Raw genomic sequence first — 22,730 nt, 5'->3', positions numbered from 1 at the left:
CTAAGAGCTGTTACACACCACCCATGTCCCCACAAACCATGTTGCGAGTGGGGTGGATGTTCACTAAATGGACAGTTCCTGCTGTCAATGTTGCTTTTAACATACAGGGGACTGGTGCCCATGGGGGCTTCAAATTACAGAACAGAGGTGCAGTGTAAATTTTGATGGAAAATTTCAATTTAGTTTTAATCATAGACTTTTGATTAAAAAGCCATATTAGTTTTAGACATCTGAATTGTTTTTGTTTATGTGTAGTTTTAGTCGACAAAACCTCCAGTAGATTTTAGTTGATACATCTAAAATCTAATGGGTTTATTTAAAGCCTCTATCTGTCTCTTTTTAACCTTCCATAGCCTGTGTTTCTTTGTGTTTCTCTCCCAAGCCCATGTCTGTCTCTTTTGCCCTTTCTCCAGCCCCTCTGTGCCTCTTTTGGTCCCACAGCCCCTCTTAGTGTCTACCCCCCAATCCTCTGTCTGTCTCTTTGTCTGTGTCTTTTCCAATTCCACTTGTCTGTCTCTGTTGCCCCTTCCCCAACCCCTCTGTGTGTCTCTTTCTCCCCACAGCCCCATCTTCCCCCCAGCACTCTCTTTCTTCTCCAGCCCATGTTGCTCTATGTTGCTTTGTTGTCAGGATTACTAGTTGATCCAGCAAGCAGAATTATATCACACCTAGGACTAAGGATAATGTTTAACCGGACCTTAGAATAGCCAGACTTAAGGTATCCAAGAATAGTCAGAATACTTGCCGAGGTCAGGGATACAGAAGGAGACACAACAATGATGGAAAGCCAAGTATAACAGAAACCAGGGAAGTCAAAACAAAGCCAAAGTAAAAAAACAGAATAATAAGCTCAGGAACACACTCTCAAATAACCAGCAAAGGGAAACCATGACAGGGCACTGATCAAAAGGCAATTTGGGTTTAAATAACCCTCCTAAAGCTGTGATTGGCTGTAAGTGGCCTCTGAACCCAAAATGTGCGTGCACGTCTATGACGTGACGTCGCACGCACGTAAGCACCATCTTTAATGTGGGTTATAGCTATTTTTCCATTAAAACCGGAAACCGCAGCTGCCGGCGTCTCCAGAAACGCTGCATACGCTGGGGACCGGGATAGAAGGAGATCGGGTAGTGGTCTGCCGTGTTCAAGGTAAGTATGTATTATTTATGTCGGTGTGACCGCTGAGTTTCCGTGTGGTCATGCTGACAGAATTCCACGGAACAGTGACAGTAGCCTCCACTTGAAAACCACCCACCGGGTGGGCAGGACCAGGCTTGAGAAGAAACTTGGATATGGAATGGATATCAGAAGCCGGAACCCAAGAACATTCGGCAGGTCCATACCCCTTCCTATCAACTGCAAGGAACCACGAGAAAGCCTGGAATCAATTAAGGAGGAGACTTCGTACTCCTCTTGTCCAGAAACAACCAAAGGAGGAGGGGGAAAAATTGGGACAGTATAGCTATTGCAAATAAGCAGTTTGAGCAAGGATACATGAAATGAATTAGGTATGCACAAGGAGGCTGGAAGAGCCAGAGAATATGAAACAGGTTTAATCCTCCAAACAATACGAAAAGGGCCAAGAAATCTGGGAGAAAACTTCTTGCTAAGAACTTTGAGTTTGATGTTGTGTGAGGATAACCACACTCGATCACCCACCTGGTAAACCGGGTTGGCACCCCGCCGTTTATCTGAATAGCGGAGTGAACTTTAGTCCAAGTCTCATGAATAGAGGTAAGGTGATCATCCAGAGCAGGGATAGCTGTGTCAGAGAATACAGCAGGTAGAACAGTAGGATGATGACCATTATTGACAATGAATGGACTATGTCTGGATGAGTCATGGGTAGCATTGTTCCTGGCAAATTTGACCCAGGGCAGCAATTCAGACCAGTTATCCTGTGTGCTATTCACAAAACAACGCAAATTCAGTTCCAACGATTGGTTAGCCCTCTCAGCCATACTATTGGTTTCGGGATGGTAAGAAGAAGAGAATGATTATTATAAATCTCTGTATCCCTCTGTTCAAGATGGTATGCAAATCAAGAAGGCTTACAGGAATAGCAGGCAGTAGTTAGAAGTAGCTTAACGCGTTTTGTCTACTATGTAGACTTCATCAGGAGTAAGCAAATTATAAAAACAAATAAATACAAATATTACAATCAAAAAAAAAAATGCTGGTTCTGACTCCATGTCCAAAGTCCTTTTAAATATCCCTCCCGTCGTGTTCGGCATCCGTTCCACCAATCAGTGTAGCTGGAATCACCTGTCAGTAATCGTTCACTCCAGCTTCTGTCCATATATGGTCTTCCGCCGGATCTTTGTGGAACGCATATGCGTTCCACCGCTTGAAAACTCTGTCCCCTTTTCGGGACGTCATCCGCCCGCGGCTGCAACGCACATGCGTTCCACTCCATCGACTCCGTCAAACAGCAACAAGGGGACCATCAGAGAAAGTCAAAGATAAAAATACAAATACAAATACCCAAAATTAATAATAATTAATCCTGGGACTCTCCTGATAGAGAAAACGATAGATCCCAACGTCTATCACCTCCTGTTGGACAGCTTCCTCCAATAGAGTCCTCAAATAGTGGAGGTACATCAGGCGGAGGTGAAATAGTCGGAGGAACATCAGGCTGTAAATAAGCTGTCCGATTAAGAAGCGTACTGAAAGCCTGGGCAAATTGATCCATTCCTCTAGCTTTCTCTCGCAAGCTGCTATGTGTTGACACAATTCTGCAGGATCTCTGGCCATGTCGTAATGTTAGGATTACAAGTTGATCCAGCAGGCAGAATTATATAACACCTAGTACTAAGGATAACGTTTAAACGGACCTTAGAATGGCCAGACTTAACTTATCTAAGAATAGTCAGAATACTTGCCGAGGTCAGGGATACAGAAGGAGACACAACGATGAGGGAAAGCCAAAAGTCAAGGATACCAGAAATCAGGGAAGTCAAAACGAAGTCAAAGTTAAAAATCAGAATAATAAGCTCAGGAACAGCTCAGGAATAAGCTCAGGAATTCTCGGATAACCAGCAAAGGGAAACCATGACAGGGCACTGATCAAAAGGCAATTTGGGTTTAAATAACCCTCCTAAAGCTGAAATTGGCTGTAAGTGGCCTCTGACACCAAAACGTGCGTGCACGTCTATGATGTGACGTCGCACACACGTAAGCGCCAAATTTAATGTGGGCAAAGGCTATTTCCCCATTAACCCCTTAAGGACACATGACATGTATGACGTCATGATTCCCTTTTATTCCAGAAGTTTGATCCTTGAGGAGTTAAAACTGGAACCGCAGCAGCCGGCGTCTCCAGGAATTTCGCACACTCTGGGGACCAGGACGGAAGGAGGTCAGGTAGTGGTCTGCCGTGAGCAAGGTAAGTATGCATTATTGCTGTCGGCGTGACCCCTGAGTTTCCGTGCAGTCATGCCGACAGAATCCCACGGCACCGTGACATTTGTGTCCTCCAAGCCCCTCCATTTGTGTCTCAAGCACCCAGGCTCCCGTGTGTCAATTCCTCCCTCAAGTCCCTCCATGTGCTAATTTCCCCCCAGTCCAGTTATGTGTCTCAGTCCCCCAGACTCCCATGTGTCTCATTCCTCCAACCCCCATGTGTCTCATTCTCTCAACTACCATATGTCTCATTTTCTCTCCTCCCTCCCCATGTGTCTCACCTGCCAGTGTATATTTTGGTGGCAAATTTATATTTAGTTTTAATCATAATTTTAAAGTGAGGCTGTGGGAAATTACTTTGTATTTGATTCAATGATTCTGTTAACTCTATTAAATTACAAAGTCCTTTTTTATATATGCCAATAAATATATATTTAAGAATGGCTTACCAAGGGGGCAGGAATTTTGCCTTGACGCTTACCTAGTTAAGAGTATTTAGAAAGAGAAAAAGATGTTACTGAAAAACTAATCTTATATAATACACGTGGTCGAAATATGAGGGTTCAGAAAAATAGATCTTACTTTTTTCAGTAGAACAGCTTTATGACTAAAGTAAAGTATTCTATTAAAACAGGCATATGTAACCTACGTTTGTAAACTAACACACATCAGTACTATTAACCCCGTAAGGACCAAACTTCTGGAATAAAAGGGAATCATGACATGTCACACATGTCATGTGTCCTTAAGGGGTTAAAGAAAGGTAGCAGATTAAGAGACAATCAGTTCTGGCGTTTGCAGTTGTCTCCAGATGGACAATAAACGCTGGACACTATGTGGTTCCCATTTCCAATGTAATTTATTGAAAAAGAAAAAAATCCAAAAACATATGAATTATAAATTCATCATAATAGTGAAAGACTTCACCTTACAGACAGAGGAGAAAGTACATAAATCAAAGAAAAATAATTAAAAACAGTCCATGTGGATGCATTTTGTACACTTACTCAACGTCAATCACACCTGAAACAAGAGGTTCTATTCCAATAGGCATGCTTAACATATTTGTGTAAACATATACAATATATCTGTAATATAAAATAAGGGTAGCAGACTAGGATCATCGGTAGGGCGCCTTGGGTCTTATTTTTACAGATACACACTAACATACACACAGACATACAGATGCAGACTGATACATAAACACACTGACATACAGACATACAGCTACGCACATAGACAGATACAGACATACATTATACAGACTGACAGATACACAGACATACAGATACACACTGACACATATACGCAGACATACAGATACACACACTGACACACACGCAGACATACAGATACGCACACTGAAACACAGATACGCACATTGGCACACACATGCACAGACATAGAGATACGCACATTGACACAAACACAGATACACACACTGACACACAGATATACACACACTGACCCACACACAGATACACAGACATGCAAATACGCCCACTGACAAACATATACACAGACTGACATAAAGATACACTGACACACACACCCCGATATACATATACAGATACACTGACACACACACAGATATACTGACACACACACAGATATACAGATACACTGACACACACATATATATACAGATACACTGACACACACACACATATATACTGACACACACACACATATATACAGATACACAGATATACAGATACACTGGCACACACACACAGATTCTCAAGAAATACAAACATACACTGAACAAACACTACATACATACTGACACTCAAAACACACATACATTTTGCGTGGCTTCTGGGGCTGAGACTGTTGAGAGTTGAGGTCCCAGTCTGATCCTCTCCGCCACGCCCCCTTTACGGCCTCCACCCGTGCAGCTTGGTAACAGCTGGCAGGAAGTGTGCGTCTTGCACTCACTTCCCCCCAGCTCTCCAGTCAGGTTAGAAGGGGCCTTTTTACCTAACTTATTGTCACTGGGTACTACCTCCATCTGCAGTGGCAGCATAACCAAAACCCAGCAGAAGTTAGAATTTACTGATTGGGTTCAGGCTATTGGCAGTTACAGGGGGAAGTAATTTGCCTCCTACTGATGACCCTACAGGGATTAAAAGATATGGCCTGCTCTGTGTCTGGATGCCAAACAGTTATTGTCATGTCCACTAACAGATGTCCAAAGTAAGTCAGTAAGTAAGTGAGTGTGTTCCGTTACAGGAAACATTCTGAGTCCCCAATGCTCACAAATGTCTCACAACTGCAAATAGCTTCCCTCAAGTCCTACCTCCCCAAGCTGGGTACTTCAGTTTCATACTTGAGACATTATCATCTGTTAGCTGAGATCCAATTGGCCTCTCCCTCTCCCTTTAAAGTTGCAATAGTATTCTATTTGCTGACAGTGAAAAACAATATTTTAAAAATAGTATAATTTCAAATTTAATTAGCTATGCTACTACTGTCAAATTTTCTAATGTCTTTTGTTATAGCTGAGCCTTTAGGTGCGGATACACCTGCAAACTATGCAGATGCAGTTGGCAGAAGTTGACAGAGCACTGTTTTCTCCACATTGACGAAAATTATGTTTCTCTTCAAAAAGTGAGTGACTTGGCCAATGACCTACTTACAACTTCCACCTGAGAAAAACAAAGCTTTCCCACGTACCCACTGACCATCCTCCAGTGTGTAAAATACAGTGTCCTGCCAGCTTCTCCCAACGGTGTCTGGTTGGCACTAGGAGATATCTGTATATAGGTTGTTAACTGCTTATTTATAGCACAGTGTGGCTTATTTTAATAAAAAGGGGTACATCAGAGGATGGGAAGACTGAGCTACTGCGCACTCATATTAGGTAGACTAATAAGCAGAGACATAGCATTGTGATCTGAAAGTGGTTAGAAAATTGTAAAATGGGAGAAATTATCTTGAAAACCAGTGGAATCAACAGGCATTGCATTGGAGAATATTCAATTCAATTTGTGTTTTCACAGTTTAGGTGGTCATGACATCAAGCCACATATCTAAAAATGGATTGCCAACTGTGTTTCATACAGTGGCAGAACAACCACAGAACAACCTCTAGGGGGTCCGGCCACCTTGTCGACTTCTGCAACCGGGGTGCCCGCTGGCATTGTGGTGCAGCCCCGGCCGCGCGGAACATCCGCCGGAGCCGAATTAAAGGGGCCCATCAGGTGGCCCATATTTTTTTCCCAGTAATTAAGTCAGAGGAGGGAGTCAGAATGGGAGCTCTGACTCTCATCAGCCTGAGACAACCACTGAACCCCAGGAAAGTCACCCTCCTGCACCTAGAAGGTAGGAAACATGAGGGTGACTAATTTTTTTTACAGTTTGCATGTGTGTGTGGTCTGTATCTGTATGTCTGTATATCCCTGTGTCTGTATGTGTATCTGCATGTCTACATGTGTGTCTGTATGTGCATCTATTTGTCTGCATGTATGTCTGTATGTGTAACTGTATGTCTGCATGTGTGTCTGTATGTTTATCTGTTTATCTGCATATGTGTCTATGTGTATCTGTATGTTTGCATGTGTGTCTGTATATGTAAGTGTATGTCTGCATGCGGTCTGTATGTATATCTGTTTGTCGGCATGTGTGTCTGTATGTGTATCTGTTTGTATGTGTCTGTATGGGTATCTGTCTGTGTGCAAGTGTATCTGTTTTTCTGCACGTGTGTCTGTATGTGTATCTGTATGAGTGTCATTCTGTGTATCTGAATGTTTGTCATTAAGTGTGTCTGTGTATCTGCATGTGTGTCTATATGTGTATCTGTATGTGTGTCTTTGTATCGCATGTGTGTCTGTATGTGTATGTGTATGTGTATCTGTTTGTCTGCATATCCCTCTGTATGTGTATCTGCATGTGTTTCTATATGTGTATATGTCTGTAAGTGTGTCTGTGTATCCGCATGTGTGTCTGTATGTGTATCTCTTTGTTAGCATGTGTGTCTGTATGTGTATCTACATGTGTGCCTATATGTGTATCTGTCTGTATGTGTGTATGTGTATCCGCATGTGTCAGTGTGTGTCTGTGTATCTGTATGTGTCAGTGTTTGTATCTGTAGAAATGTCATTTTGTGTACCTGAATGTGTGTCATTCTGTGTGTCTGTGTATCAGCATGTTATATTATGTGTATCTGCATGTATGTCAGTGTGTTTGCCTGTTTATCTGTATGTGTGTCAGTGTATGCACCTGTGTGTCTGTGTATCTGTCACCCCTCACACACACATTCACCCCTCCAAACACACTGTCACTCCCTTCATACTGCCATGCTCACAATAATCCCCCAATCATGTCACTCACCACATGGGGTTGTGAATAAGACACATAAATGGGGCTGGGGGGGCGGAAAAGTAACACATAGAGGGGAGGGGGTTAGAAAGGGAATATGCATGGTGGGGGGGGGAGGAGTGGAGGAGAGGGGGAGCAGGTAATTTATTTCCCAGGAGCCCTGTGGTTTCTAGTTACTCCTCTGGTTTCTTACAATACCTTTTGAAGTGGTCATTACAGAATATGTCTGTTTTCTGGCAGAAAAAAAAGCACACAGAGTGTTTTATCAGGTAATGCTACTAAAATGTATGTAAAAAGTGCTAAATGTAACATAATACTTGACACTTATTTAATATGTATCGAATAGTTCTCTGAAATTGCTCCAGTTTTGCTCCGACAAGTTGGTCTATGGATTTTTTCAATAAGACATCTGAAAAGAGTGCAAACAGGATTCTGAGTAAACTTACGTCTCCTTAGCTTGTGAGTGCGAAGCAGAATAAAAAGTATAATACCAATAAAAGTGATGGAAATTAATCCCCCAGTGTAATATATCCAAGTGACCTCTGTGTGAGGTATATCTTTGAAAACATAAAAAGAAAAAAAAAAGTACAAATGTTAAGACAATTTTATCAAATAATTTATAACATTTATAATATTATAATACAGTACTGTCAGCGGTTGAGCACTACACCGTACTCTGATAGAATGAAATATGTTCATAATGGGAATGGCATGGAGATTGGTGAAGGGAGCATTTTTAATTAAGATTTATTTTCGAGTTTTATTTTTACAAAACAATGAAACAATACAAGCATACAACTAAGCCCAAAATATACATTGCGGATGTTGTAAGACGCATTAAAGTTGTTTTGGTGTTCAGAGCCTCCCTTTAATGCACAAACATAAACCTTACCACCCACACTTACTATTTACAATGTATTAATTATAAAGTCATTGTAGCTGTTATAAATAAAACCATTGCTAAATACTGGTTGTAGAAATTAAAGGAAGTGATTGGCATATTTATGTCAGTTATTAAAAAAATTACTGGTCTAACTGGTTAAAGGGAAACTCCAGTGCCAGGAAAACATTCAGTTTTCCTGGCACTGCAGGTACCCTCTCCCTCCCACCTCCCATCCCAGGTAGCTGAAGGGGTTAAAACCCCTCGTGTCACTTACCTGAGACCCCCGCTGATGTCCCTCGGCGTTGGTTTCCGGTCGCCGCTGCTCCTCCCCTTCCTTACGTCAGCCGATGGGCGAGACTGATCCCGCCCGCCGGCTGAAGAAACCTAATGCGCATGCGCGGCAATGCCACACACGCGCATTAGGTCTCCCCATAGGAAAGCATTGAAAATGCTTTTCAATGCTTTCCTATGGGGAATTGAGCGACGCTGGAGGTCCTCACACAGCGTGAGGACGTCCAGCTACGCTCTAGCAAAGAAAATCTTTGCTATGAAGCAGGAAGTGCCCTTTAGTGGCTGTCTAGTAGACAGCTGTCTAGTAGACAGCCACTAGAGGTGGAGGTAACCCTGCAAGGTAATTATTGCAGTTTATAAAAAAACTGCAATAATTACAGTTGCAGGGTTAAGGGTAGTGTGCACCCAGACCACTCCAATGGGCAGAAGTGGTCTGGGTGCCTGGAGTGTCCCTTTAAGCCTTGGTTATCTCCACTCTCTAACTCTCCATCTAACAGCTTAACCACCTCCTAGTAAAAGCCTGATCTTGAACTACTGATCCTCTGAAGAGCCTTTATATGGACAAAAGCAATTGACTACTGACAAAGAGAGATGTGCATGGGAAAAACATTTGTTTTGTTTAAATTTTTTCTTACATTTCGGTATGTCCAAAATTGTAAAAAAATATCAGTTTGGTATCCTTGTTTACAATTCCACACAAGCATACCAAGTTGAGGAGCAATCTACTAAACAGCTGAAATAGCTATGTTAAGAAAAAACACTTTTTCTTAATTTTGCTCTTTTAGTTGCTTAGTATATAAATTCCTAATTTGCTATCCAATAAAAATGAATGGATCTAAAATAATTAGTTTCTATTCAATTCAAATTTGTTTGTTTTCATTTCCGTTTATACAGAATTCAGAAATTCAGACTTTTCTGAAATGCCAAATGCGGACAAATATGAAAAAAAAAAAAAATTAAAGAAACATACTAAAAGTTATGTTTTAATATATGAAAATATTATTCCAATCTTTCCTTGTAGTGGTATTCAAAGGTTGAAAAAAAAGTGTATTTAGGAGGTCCCTTTTTGTAACCCTTTAGTCCTAGGATTAATCATCTGAGTAATACGCATGTTGATAATCTCTGTTTTGTGCACATTTGGCAATGTTTTTCATTGTAAAAAAAAAAAGAAAGAAAAAACAATCAAACTATTTCTAGATATGATGGAATCTTGAAAAAAATGTCAACAATTTTTGTGAAATCTAAAATGGTAAATTTCTTCCATTCACTTTATTTATAGGCTACTTTACATGTGAGTGTAACTCTGTACTTTTTGGTACCTTGAGTAATGAGAATAAGCTTTGATGTTCCACTAGGGTTTCTCTTAATAGATGTCAAGGCTATGCGGATAGTTGTGGTAGATTCTGTATCGAAGGGCAAAAATTAAGTGATGTAAGCAATACATGAAACAATATTGACGAGACAAAATATTTACAAAATAAATTATGTTTTGTTATAAGTTTGGGCCATCTGTGATTCGTCCGAATTGCTTAACTCTAAATCGTCATGTGACTGAATCAAAAACCAAACAAAACAATTAATTTATGAGCTGTTTGCTTCATGAATTGAGGTTAGGGTCTAGGGTGCAAAAATAAAAAGATGATTAATGGATTTTATTTTTTTTTTTGATGGTTAGAGGACTGACACTAAATGTTTTATTCACAATTAATCGTTTTATCCACAGATGAAGTAAGAGGTAACCACTAGAGTGGAAAAAAGATGAAAAAGGAAGTATAAATATTTATTTATATATTTATATATTTAATAAATATATACAGGCTATTTACTAAAGTTAGAATTCAAAGTGAATTCAAGGTGAATATTAAGGTAAACATAGTCGACCTGGAAACCTTTCTAATTCAGTAATGCTTTCACTTTGACTACTTTTGCCTTAAATATAGAATCACTTGAAATTCTCACTTTAGTGAATAACCCTGATAATTTATAAATATAGATTTTTTTTAACTGCTCTTCATTTCCCCCACTAGTAGTTACTTCCTCTCACTTGATTTATGAACCAAATGGATTTATATCATGTATATCTTTTGCAGTACACTAGTAGACTCATTTTCCAGACAATTTGGTTAATCTTAATCGGTCAATAGACAAAATTAGTTTAAGTCGAAATGGACGAAACTCAAATTGCCCAAAATAAATATTATGATAATGAATTAGAACGGACTGAATTTTTAGCTGTGCACAAGTCTAGTATTTACAATGAATTAAATATAAGAGTAATATATGCCCTATGCTGAAACACAGTTTTGCTGACTTACAGTCATAAATGTAGACCAATATTAAGAACATCATGTAGTGAAGACACCATAGTATGGATATTATTGCTTGTTTCCTCCAGTTTTGCTTGAATAATATACCTTTCCATAAATTTGTCTAAAATGTGACAAGTCTACTGTAAGGGTTAATGTGAGACTGACTAAAATTTGTCTGCTCATGTGACAAGTCTACATACACAGATCAGTGATCATTGGCAATAAGCAGACAATCTTAGCCGATGAGCTAAGCCTTGCACTGAATTTCTTAAAGGAAGTAACTGCTATGTAACTTCAGTCTCCAGTATTAGTATTGACGGCAGGTAGCAGTGCCTGGCAGATCCTATGGTAAGGAGTCAAACTGTTAAAAAATGCATTGACTTCTTACAATTGGGGGGGGGGGGGAGGGGGGGGGAGGGGAGCGCCAGGACATTCCACTAGTAGTTATGGTGCTTGTAATGTTTCTTCAATCATAAAAAAAAAAATCTGTATGCTGAAACTCTTTGCTTTTTTGTATATATACAGTTCTGAAGATGGCAGTTAATTTGAAAAGTCACACAAAGAAATGGATTCCTACTACTCAGACTGATTTCACTTTGGTATAACTTGAACAATAGTCTGCCCTTAAATAGTCAGGTACACAGGCCCCCTGACACAAAAAATACCAAGGTCCCACCTCCAATCCCCCACAGTTAGCACTTTGGCATTAAACTGTTAAACTACAGTTTACCTACAAAATGATCACTCTGCCCAGTGTATCAGCTGATGCTCTCAGCCTATTAGTAGTTCCTAGCTGCCCGTTTACAAAATGGCTTGAGAAACCTTTAAGTTTTTTAAGCCGTTTTGTGATTGGGGAGCTACGGTGGGCTCAGAGCACCTCTAATTCAAGCCCTGTCCAATGCTTCCTGTCTCAAGCTTTGGGTTGAGCCATTTGTTTAATTCCTTGAGATAAGTTGGCACTGAGGACCTTCTCACATCATAACAACTGAATTCATATGAAATTGTGGTGGAGACCAGAGCATTTAAGAGTATAGGCATGAAAGTTACTCAGTTCTCTTTGTACCTTTAGTGGCGAGATTCATTGGTGTTGTAACAATAGGCGATCTCTCATTTGATTTTGACAGGATGATGGTAGGTATGGTATTTCCTATACATAATAGAAATAACTGTTATTGAAATACGCAACACATCAAGCAGGATTTAGAAGGATGAGCAAGTAACAGTAAGTCAAACATAAGACTAGTATTAGTCACCCTCCTGCAAAAAAAGTAAGAAAAAATTGCTGTGTGTGTGTATGTATCTGTATGTATGTATGTCAGTATGTACGTCTGTCTGTGTGTATGTATGTCAGTATGTATGTTTGTGTGTGTATGTATGTATGTCAGTATGTGTTTGTATGTATGTCTCTCTCTGTGTATGTATTTCAGTATGTATGTCTGTGTGTGTGTATGTATGTATGTCAGTATCTGTCTGTGTCTATGTGTATGAGTGTATGTATGTCAGTATGTATGTATATGTTTGTATGTATGTCTGTGTGTATGTATGTCAGTATGTGTATATCTGTATGTCTGTGTGTTTCTATGTATGTATTTCAGTATGTCAGTATGTATGTCTGTGTGTGTGTGTGTATTTATGTCAGTATGTATCTGTCTGTGTCTGTCTGTCTGTGTGTATGTGTCTGTCTATCTATCTTTATGTATGTCAGTGTACATATGTATGGCTGTGGGTATGTATTTCAGTATGTATGTCTGTGCATGTGTGTGTGTGTGTGTGTGTGTGTTTGTTAGTATATATGTGTATGTATGTATATTTATGTCAGTATGTGTTTGTATGTATGTATGTATGTATGTCAGTATGTGTTTGTATGTCTATGTGTGTGTATGTATGTATGTTAGTATGTATGTATATTTATGTGTATGTCTGTCTTTATGTATGTGTATGTCTGTATTTATGTATTTCTGTATGTATGTGTATGTCAGTATGTATGTATGTTAGTGTGTATGTGTGTGTATGTCAGTATGCATATGTATGTATGTCTGTCAGTGTGTGTGTGTGTGTGTGTATGTCCTTATTCGTGTTTGTGTCTGTATGTATGTTAGTATGTGTATGTGTGTCTGTATATGTCTATGTGTCTGTTTCAGTATGTATAGGAATTTGTTTAAAAAAAATGTCAAATTATAGTCTGGCCCCAGCAGTGTCTGAGGGAGCGTGAACTGGCCCCCTGTTTAAAAAGTTTGAGGACCCCTGCTCTAGAACATCATGTAGTGAAGATCTCATAGAATGGGTATTATTGCTTGTTTCTTCCAGTTCTGCTTGAAACATGTACCTTGTCACATATTTATGACAAGTCTACATACACAGATCAGTGATCATTGGCAATAAGCAGACAATCTTAGCCGATGAGCTAAGCCTTGCACTGAATTTCTTAAAGGAAGTAACTGCTATGTAACTTCAGGCTCCAGTATTAGTATTGACGGCAGGTAGCAGTGCCTGGCAGATCCTATAGTAAGGAGTCATACTGTTAAAAAATGCTTTGACTTCTTACAATTGGGGTGAGGGGGGGGAGGTGGTCTGGGGGGGAGCACCAGGACATTCCACTAGTAGTTATGGTGCTTGTAATGTTTCTTCAATCATAAAAAAAAATCTGTATGCTGAAACTCTTTGCTTTTTTGTATATATACAGTTCTAAAGATGGCAGTTAATTTGAAAAGTCACACAAAGAAATGGATTCCTGCTACTCAGACTGATTTCACTTTGGTATAACTTGAACAATAGTCTGCCCTTAAATAGTCAGGTACACAGGCCCCCTGACACAAAAAATACCAAGGTCCCACCTCCAATCCCCCACAGTTAGCACTTTGGCATTAAACTGTTAAACTACAGTTTACCTACAAAATGATCACTCTGCCCAGTGTATCAGCTGATGCTCTCAGCCTATTAGTAGTTCCTAGCTGCCCGTTTACAAAATGGCTTGAGAAACCTTTAAGTTTTTTAAGCCGTTTTGTGATTGGGGAGCTACGGTGGGCTCAGAGCACCTCTAATTCAAGCCCTGTCCAATGCTTCCTGTCTCGAGCTTTGGGTTGAGCCATTTGTTTAATTCCTTGAGATAAGTTGGCACTGAGGACCTTCTCACATCATAACAACTGAATTCATATGAAATTGTGGTGGAGACCAGAGCATTTAAGAGTATAGGCATGAAAGTTACTCAGTTCTCTTTGTACCTTTAGTGGCGAGATTCATTGGTGTTGTAACAATAGGCGATCTCTCATTTGATTTTGACAGGATGATGGTAGGTATGGTATTTCCTATACATAATAGAAATAACTGTTATTGAAATACGCAACACATCAAGCAGGATTTAGAAGGATGAGCAAGTAACAGTAAGTCAAACATAAGAGTAGTATTAAAACCATGAATCTTCTGCCGTATAACCTTAAATAAAGTATAAAAGGGACACTACAGGCACTCAGACCACTTCTGCCCATTGGAGTGGTCTGGGTGCCAACTCCCACTACTCTTAACCCTGCAAGTGTAATTATTGCAGTTTTTTATAAACTGCAATAATTACCTTACAGGGTTAACTCCACCTCTAGTGGCTGTCTACTAGACAGCCACTAGAGGGAACTTCCTGATTTATAGCAAATATTTTCCTTGCTAGAGCATCGCTGGACGTCCTCACGCTGTGTGAGGACCTCCAGCGTCGCTCAATTCCCCATAGGAAAGCATTGGAAATCTTTTTCAATGCTTTCCTATGGTGAGCGCTAGTGCGCATGCGTGGCATTGCCGCACATGCGCATTAGGTCTCCCCGGCCGGTGGGCGGGATCAGCCCCTCCCGTCGCCCGACGGAGTCAGTAGGAGGAGCAGCGCGGAGGAGGAAGCAGCGACGAGGGACATCGTCGCTGCCTCAGGTAAGTAACTGAAGGGGTTTTCACCCCTTCAGCAACTGGGGATTGAGGGGCTGGGAGGGAGAGGGAACCTGCAGTGCCAGGAAAATTGTTTTTTTTCCTGGCACTGGAGTTTTCCTTTAAAGAGACAATATAGGCACCCAGACCACTTCATCTCATTGAAGTTGTCTGGGTGCAGTGTCCTAGTCACCTTAACCATGCAATGCAAGACATTGCTGTTTTACAGAAACTGCAATGTTTACATTAAAGGTTAAGACAGCAACTAGAGGTGCTTCCTGCTGCTTCATGGAGTTTAGCTTTCAAGTTTCTGGCAAAGCTGGACTTCGCCTTAAATTTAGAGCAATACTCTAGAACATCATGTAGTAAAGATATCATTGTATGGGTATTATTGCTTGTTTCTTCCAGTTCTGCTTGAAACATGTACCTTGTCACATATTCATGTGACAAGTCTACATACACAGATCAGTGATCATTGGCAATAAGCAGACGATCTTAGCCGATGAGCTAAGCCTTGCACTGAATGTCCTAAAGGAAGTAACTGCTATGTAACTTCAGGCTCCAGTATTAGTATTGAAGGCAGGTAGCAGTGCCTGGCAGATCCTATAGTAAGGAGTCAAACTTCTGACTTCTTACAATTGGGTGGGGGGGGGGGGGGGGGGGGAGGGGAGCACCAGGACATTCCACTAGTAGTTATGGTGCTTGTAATGTTTCTTCAATCATAAAAACAAAAATCTGTATGCTGAAACTCTTTGCTTTTTTGTATATATACAGTTCTAAAGATGGCAGTTAATTTGCAAAGTCACATTAAGAGATATTTTCCTGCTACTCAGACTGATTTAACTTGGGTATAACTTGAACAATAGTCTGCACTTAAATAGTCAGGTAGACAGGTACACTAAAAATGCCAAGATCCCACCTCCAATCCCCCCACAGTTAGCACTTTGGCATTAAACTGTTAAACTACAGTTTACCTACAAAATGATCACTCTGCACAGTGTATTTATAAGAATATAGGCATGAAAGTTACTCAGTTCTCTTTGTACCTTTAGTGGTGAGATTCACTGGTGTTGTTGTGACAACAGGCGATCTCGCATTTGATTTTGAAGGGATGATGGTAGGTATGGTAGATCCTATACATAATAGAAATTACTATTATTGAAATAGGTAAACCATCAAGCAGGATTTATAAGGATGAGCAAGTAACAGTAAGTTGAACATAAGAGTAGTATTAGCACCATGAATCTGCTCCACTATAACCTTAAAAAAAGTATTAAAGAGACATTATAGACACCCAACCCACTTCATCCCCTTAACCTGCAATGTAAAACATATACATTTTACAGAAACTGCAATGTTTACATTAAAAGTTAAAGGTCGCCACTAGAGGTGCTTTCTGCTGTTTCCCGAATTTTCAGTTTCAAGTTTCATGGAAAGCGGGAGGTCGTCCAGCGGTTTCAAATTTCCAATTGGAAAGGATTGATTAAATGTTTTGCTATGGGCAGGCCTAATACGCGCACGGTGCTCACAATGCATATGCATTAGGTGCCCCCTCACGCTGATGTTGAAAGTGATGTAGCTAGCACTGGACTCAAGTAAGTGAATGCAAGGGTTTTTAACCATTTCTGTTTCAATCTTTTTTTATTGAGTTTTATAACAATATAAATATACGGTACAACAACCAAGAAAGGTACTACAAAAAAACATCCTTTCCCGGGTAAAACACACACAGGTATGGCAAATTACATCATATATATGTAAAAGATAAACCTTCCAGTGCGTAAAAATTTAATATGCAATATCAAAGTATAGGAGAATCACACTCCAACAAAAACCAATACCCACAAGAATAGGACATACAATACAAACAAAACTGGTCCAAGATATTATAGGAATATGGCAGGTCAAAAATTCTATAATAAATATTATTATTATTATTATTATTATATTATTTATAGAGCGCCGTCAAATTCCGCAGCGCTTTACAATGGGTGGACGAACAGACATGTAGTTGTAACCAGACAAGTTGAACACACAGGAACAGAGGGGTTGAGGGCCCTGCTCAATGAGCTTACATGCAAGAGGGAGTGGGGTAAAATGACACAAAAGGTAAGGATAGTTTTAGACTAGTGACAGTTGCAGAAGAGGAATCAGCTGGGAGCTATTAAGAGTTTAATTGATACGCTTTTATGAAGAAGTGGGTTTTTAATGATTTTTTTGAAGGAGTGGAGACTGGGTGAGCATCTAACGGAGGAGGGAAGCGAGTTCCACAGGAATGGTGCAGCCCTCGAGAACAATATAACTAGTATCAAATATATGGTCAAAGAGCCCGTGAGGTATTATCCAATACTAAGTTTCATCTGAATCTAGGTAGGTCATAATACGTTCTTCCATTAAGCTCACCTCATTAAAACCCTCTGATCTTGTCAATAAGGTTGGAATATAGCGTCAAAATATTAACGTTAAAATAATCATTCATGAGGATCAACCCTTTTTCCATCTCAAATTGGTATAGTAATTGAGCTTTAACTTGGTCTCTAGTAGGGATCTTAGTACTTTTCCAAAATCTAGCAATTAATAATTTAGTTGCCATTAGACAATGTATAATCACAATATCGATATTATCTTTTATTTCTGAACCCATAAGATGAAGTAGGGCAATTTCCGCTTTATGCTCCAGGCATATTGTCACGATTCGGGGAACCCAACACGCTAACACACACACACACACACAGAGAAAAGGTGCAGTACCGGACCTTAGAGTGGCCGGGCTAAGCACACACAGAATAGTCAGGAGACAAGCCGAGTAAGGGGAACCAGAAGACAGGATAACGAGAAACAAGCCGAGGTCAAAGGGTAGGAGAAAGTCACAAAGTCAGATAACAAGCCAGAGAGTACGTAACCAGAAACACAAGTTCAGTATCAATACTAGTAAGCAAAGACCACAACAGGGCACTGAGAGACAGGAAAGGTAAGTATATATATCCTTGCCTTAATTCTGATTGGATAACTTCCAATCAGAATTAACAAACACACGTGGGGGATATCTATACCCCCCACTGTGATTGTTGCGCTGTGGCTTTAACGCCGGGTCACGTGAGTGACCCCGGCGTTCTGATATCAGTGCCGGCTCCCAGCGTGCAGCGTTAGACATGCTGCCACTGGGAGGAGGAGAGGAGGACGCGAGCGGCGTGTCAAGGGGAGAGGACGCCGCTCAATGACCGGTAAGGGGAGGGGGACCGCGGGCAGCGATGGACCGAGGGTGAGTGCTGCGAGAGGATTGCAGCCTCCCCTCACCGCTGCCCGCGGAGCCCTGACACATATACCTCCAATCCTATATATAAAATTAAATGAAATACTCCAAAGAGGCTTAATTCTGGGACAAGCCCACCAAATATGGAGCATAGAACCGTCTGGATGAAAACACCGCCAGCAATTTGACGGGTTTGTACTGGATATTTTTTGCAAGTCTAGTCGGTACCAAATACCATCTATACAGGATTTTTGGTCTCTAGAATGTTCAGACAGTGAATGGCTTTTTTAGTCATCATAAAGGATTAACACCAATTGTTAAATGGAATAGATATTGCTAAATCATCTTCCCATTTACTTAAAGCTTTGGGAATATCTGGGGTCCCCTTAAGTTTTATCACTTCTATCGCAAGAGAGAACACCTTTTTTTACCATAAAACCAGAGAAGATTTTCCTAAATAGTTTACCCAAACGGCCATCTAGCGTTAGTATATTATCTTTAAGATAGCTCTTGATACGAAGGTAGTTAAATATTTAGCTAGAAGGTAAATCCAACAGTTCTTTAAGAACTTCAAAGCTTTTCAATTGTTGTTCACTATAAAGATCTTTTATCTTATAGTTAACATTTTTATACCAGCTTACCAAATTAATCCCTAACATATAGTGCTCTAAAGACCTTAAGCTAAGGTTCTCATAAAGTTTTTTATTAATATTCAGCTTTTTCTTTATAGTATTCCATTCTTTTAATGTTTGTGATAAAGACAAGGGAGACTGGAATGTAATCTCGGCCATTTGCATATTTTGGCTTGCCTCTCTACATAGGAGAAGCTCGAGATTATCTAGTCCAATTCTAGCTGACTCAATTTTGTACCAAGCTTGGTTTTTGGCATCACTTAATTGTAAATTACTAGCATGGACAAGCATATTGGCCTGATATATTTGTGTAATTAAGGGGTAGGCTAATCCCCCCTGTTGGGCCTTCCTTGATAGAGTATATGTATTGATTCTTGGTCTCTTCCCTCTCCAGATATAAGATGTAATACTACTTTGTAGCATATTTAACCAGTGGCAAGAGATGGAGAGAGGGAGCATACCAAATAGGTAAGCCCACGCTGTGTAATTTGACTCATAACTCTCTGATTGGTGGATTAAGTAACCAATCAGAGTGTTATGAGTCAAATTACACAGCGTGGGAAAATTCCAAAGAACTTTCCCACGCTGTGTAAAATGACACAGATCACTCTGATTGGTGGATTTCAAACCAACCAATCAGAGTGATGTGACAGGTAAATGTAGAGACTTACCTGTCAGTCTCTTCATTTACTTGACAGAGCACTCTGATTGGTTGGCTTAAGCCCACCAATCAGAGTGCTCTGAGCCTAATTGCAGGGCGTGGCAAGGCTTTATAAGCCTTCCCCCGCCCTACAGAGCTCAGTCTGCGCGGAGCCCTCCATGGGTGAAGATGGATTTTTTTTTTTTTTATTGCGTCGGTGGTTATGGATTTTTTTTGGCCTTTTTTGGGGCTGAAAAAAGAAGATTTTAGAAGAAAGAAAACATTGAATGGTGAGTTTTATTTTATTTACAGGTACTTAGTTAAAGTTCCCCCCTCATTATTTTCAGGGTGAAGGGGGTAGGTAGGGGGATAATTTTTTTGGGGGGGAAGGGGTGAATAGGGGTTTGGGGATCCCTAGTTAAGGTCCCCCCTATTGGTATTAAGGGCCCCGACCCGCCACTCAGGGGTGGGGGCCAGGGGGAGGAGGACATTAGTTCCCCCCCTTATTAGTATTTAGGGCCCCCACCCACCACTCAGGGGTGGGGGCCAGGGGGGGGGACGTTAGGTCCCCCCTTATTTTACTGTAGGGCCCCCACCCACCGCTCAGGGGTGGGGGCCAGGGGGGAGCACATTAGGTCCCCCCCTTATTTGTATTTAGGGCCTCCACCCACCGCTCAGAGGTGGGGGCAAGGGAGGAGGACATTAGGTCCCCCCCTTAATATAATTTAGGGCCCCCACCCACCGCTCAGGGGTGGGGGCCATGGGGGAGGACATTAGGCCCCCCCTTATTCTGATTTAGGGCCCCCACCTGCTGCTCAGGGGTGGGGGCCCAGGGGGAGGACAATAGGTCCTCCCTCATTATTTTACATTAGGGCCCCCACCCTCGCTGCTTAAGGGTGGGGGCGGGGGAGGCAATAGGTCCCACAGGCTGCTCACTGTTTAATAGACATGCCCCTACTCGCGGAATAGCGAGTAGGGGCATAATTTACTAATACGAAGTAATCTTTTGGCTGAAAGACCAATTTAGGTCTTTCAGCCTTTTAGTAGGTAACTCCCGAATACCGTGGGAATTAGGGAGTTATCTACTTATTCATTCCTGTCATTACATTGACAGGCTAAGTAACTTACATTTTATATGAATGTGTATTACTTGATTGTTGTAAGTGTTGCAAATGCTTACAGCTTAATCCTGACTATGTTTGTATACTTTTTATTTAAAATTGTATACAATGTAACATTCTTCTTCTTTCGCTGAGTAAGTATATTAGTACTTAGGCAATACTGTGCTTCGGAACTTCGACACTTCGGAAATTCGGTAATTTCGGAACTTCGGGACCTCGGCAATTCGGCACTTCGGTAATTCGGACATTCGGAAGTACCCGAATGTCCGAATTGTCCGAAATTCGTCCGAATTCATATTCGAACTGAAACGAATTGCACGTCTACCAATTTTCAATCTATCCAGCAAAGTGCTTAGTCCTGAACCAATTTATATCCTAGGTAGGGATCTATCTTTGTTTGGTTCCCACAGTACAACCGGACTCCATTAGGTGGGAGACAGAGCTGTATAAGTTTCATAATACTTTGTATTTGAAACAGTGTTAACATCATTGACTAACAATTTTCCTCAGATTTAGTCGACTAAAATTTTGGAGATTTAGTCGACTAAAACTGAAACAATTCAGATAACTAACAATTCAGGTAACTAAACTAAAACTAATATGACTTTTTAGTAAAAAAAACTACAACTAAAACTAAACTGAAAATGAATGCCAAATTTAGCACAGACGCTTAAGACAAATGGGGGAGGTAGGAGAGGAGATGAGACCCATGGGGCGCTGACGGAATGAGACATATGGGGTGCTGGGGGATTGAGACACATGGGCGAGCAGAAAGAGACACATGAGCATGCTGGGGGCATGAGACACAGGGGGGAGATGAGATGCGTGAAGAGGCTGTGGGTACACAGAGGTGGTGGGGGAGAAAGAGACAAGGTGCTGGGGGGAAAGAGACACAAAGATGGGACTGTGGAGAGAAAGAGACACACAGACGGGCTGGGGAAGGGGAAAAATAGACCGACAGGGGAAGGGGCAAAAGAGAAAAAGAGGGTTTGGGGGCGAAACACCCAGACGGGCTGGGGGGACACAAAGAGACATTGAAGGGCCAGAAAAGGGGAAAAATAGACATACTTGGGCTTGAAAGAGACACAGAGGGGCTGGGGCAAAAGAAACAGATATAGGCTTTAACTAAACCCATTAGACTATAGTAGTGTCGGCTAAAATTTACTGAATATTTAGTCGACTAAAACTAGACTAAAACTAAAACAATTCAGATGACTATTATACAACTAAAACTAAAATGGCTTTTTAGTCAAAAGACTATGACTAAAACTAAGTTGAAATTTGCAGCCAAAGTTAACACTGATTTAAAGGAGATATTTAAGGACCAAAAATAAAAGTACACTTAATCCCCTCCCCAACCAGCCCAGCATAAAATAATTTCTCAAAATAAATCTACCTTAGTGCATAAACAGCACCCATTCAGATGGACTAATCTCACTAAAACACTACATGGAAGCTGTAGAGTGACTGACTAATGATCCTTCATGCTGATGGATATTCTGTAATCTCTCATGCTGATGGAGTAGAGTCCATGCACCAAATTCTGACACAATTACCTCAGTATCCAGGCCCCTCTTGTAGAGTTTGTTTTAGAGTTGATCTCCCTGATTCTTACACAAAATCATTTCCTATTTGAGACCAAGTGGTACAGTCAAATAACAGGAACATATACAGGTGATACTCGAAAAATTAGAATAATCAACCCACTTATGACAAATCACGGCTTGAACTATCTTGCTTTGCATGTAATGCGTCTATCTCATATATTAGTTTCCCCTTTTACGTTGCATTACTGAAATAAATAAACTTTATTCTAATTTTTCTAGTATCACCTGTATGGGCACCAAATATACGCAAACGCTCATATGTACATCATTAAGCAGGAACACATTTTATCTGAGAAACAGGATCCAATGTTGACTCCTTGAAAAAATAAACTTTCAAACACTTTTTAACCCCTCAAGGACTGAGCC

The 22,730-nt window shown here is 40.7% G+C and overlaps 1 protein-coding gene across 1 annotated transcript in view; it reads right to left on the bottom strand.

Annotated features, from left to right (window-relative positions):
* LOC134612699 (uncharacterized) overlaps window positions 1-22,730 on the bottom strand; it is a 156,727-nt gene that overhangs the window by 1,324 nt on the left and 132,673 nt on the right. Inside the window, exons 7-11 of the mRNA XM_063457124.1 lie at window positions 16,158-16,244; window positions 14,430-14,513; window positions 12,272-12,355; window positions 8,172-8,282; window positions 3,855-3,886 (exon numbers count right to left, since the gene is read on the bottom strand). Of these exons, the coding sequence (XP_063313194.1) occupies window positions 3,855-3,886; window positions 8,172-8,282; window positions 12,272-12,355; window positions 14,430-14,513; window positions 16,158-16,244 (398 nt within the window). The remainder of the gene's footprint in view (window positions 1-3,854; window positions 3,887-8,171; window positions 8,283-12,271; window positions 12,356-14,429; window positions 14,514-16,157; window positions 16,245-22,730) is intronic.

Source organism: Pelobates fuscus, chromosome 5 (genome assembly GCF_036172605.1).
Source record: "Pelobates fuscus isolate aPelFus1 chromosome 5, aPelFus1.pri, whole genome shotgun sequence".
Lineage (NCBI taxonomy): Eukaryota > Metazoa > Chordata > Amphibia > Anura > Pelobatidae > Pelobates > Pelobates fuscus.
The sequence above is the reverse complement of the archived record's forward strand: the minus strand, read 5'-3'. Positions and strand labels throughout refer to the sequence as shown.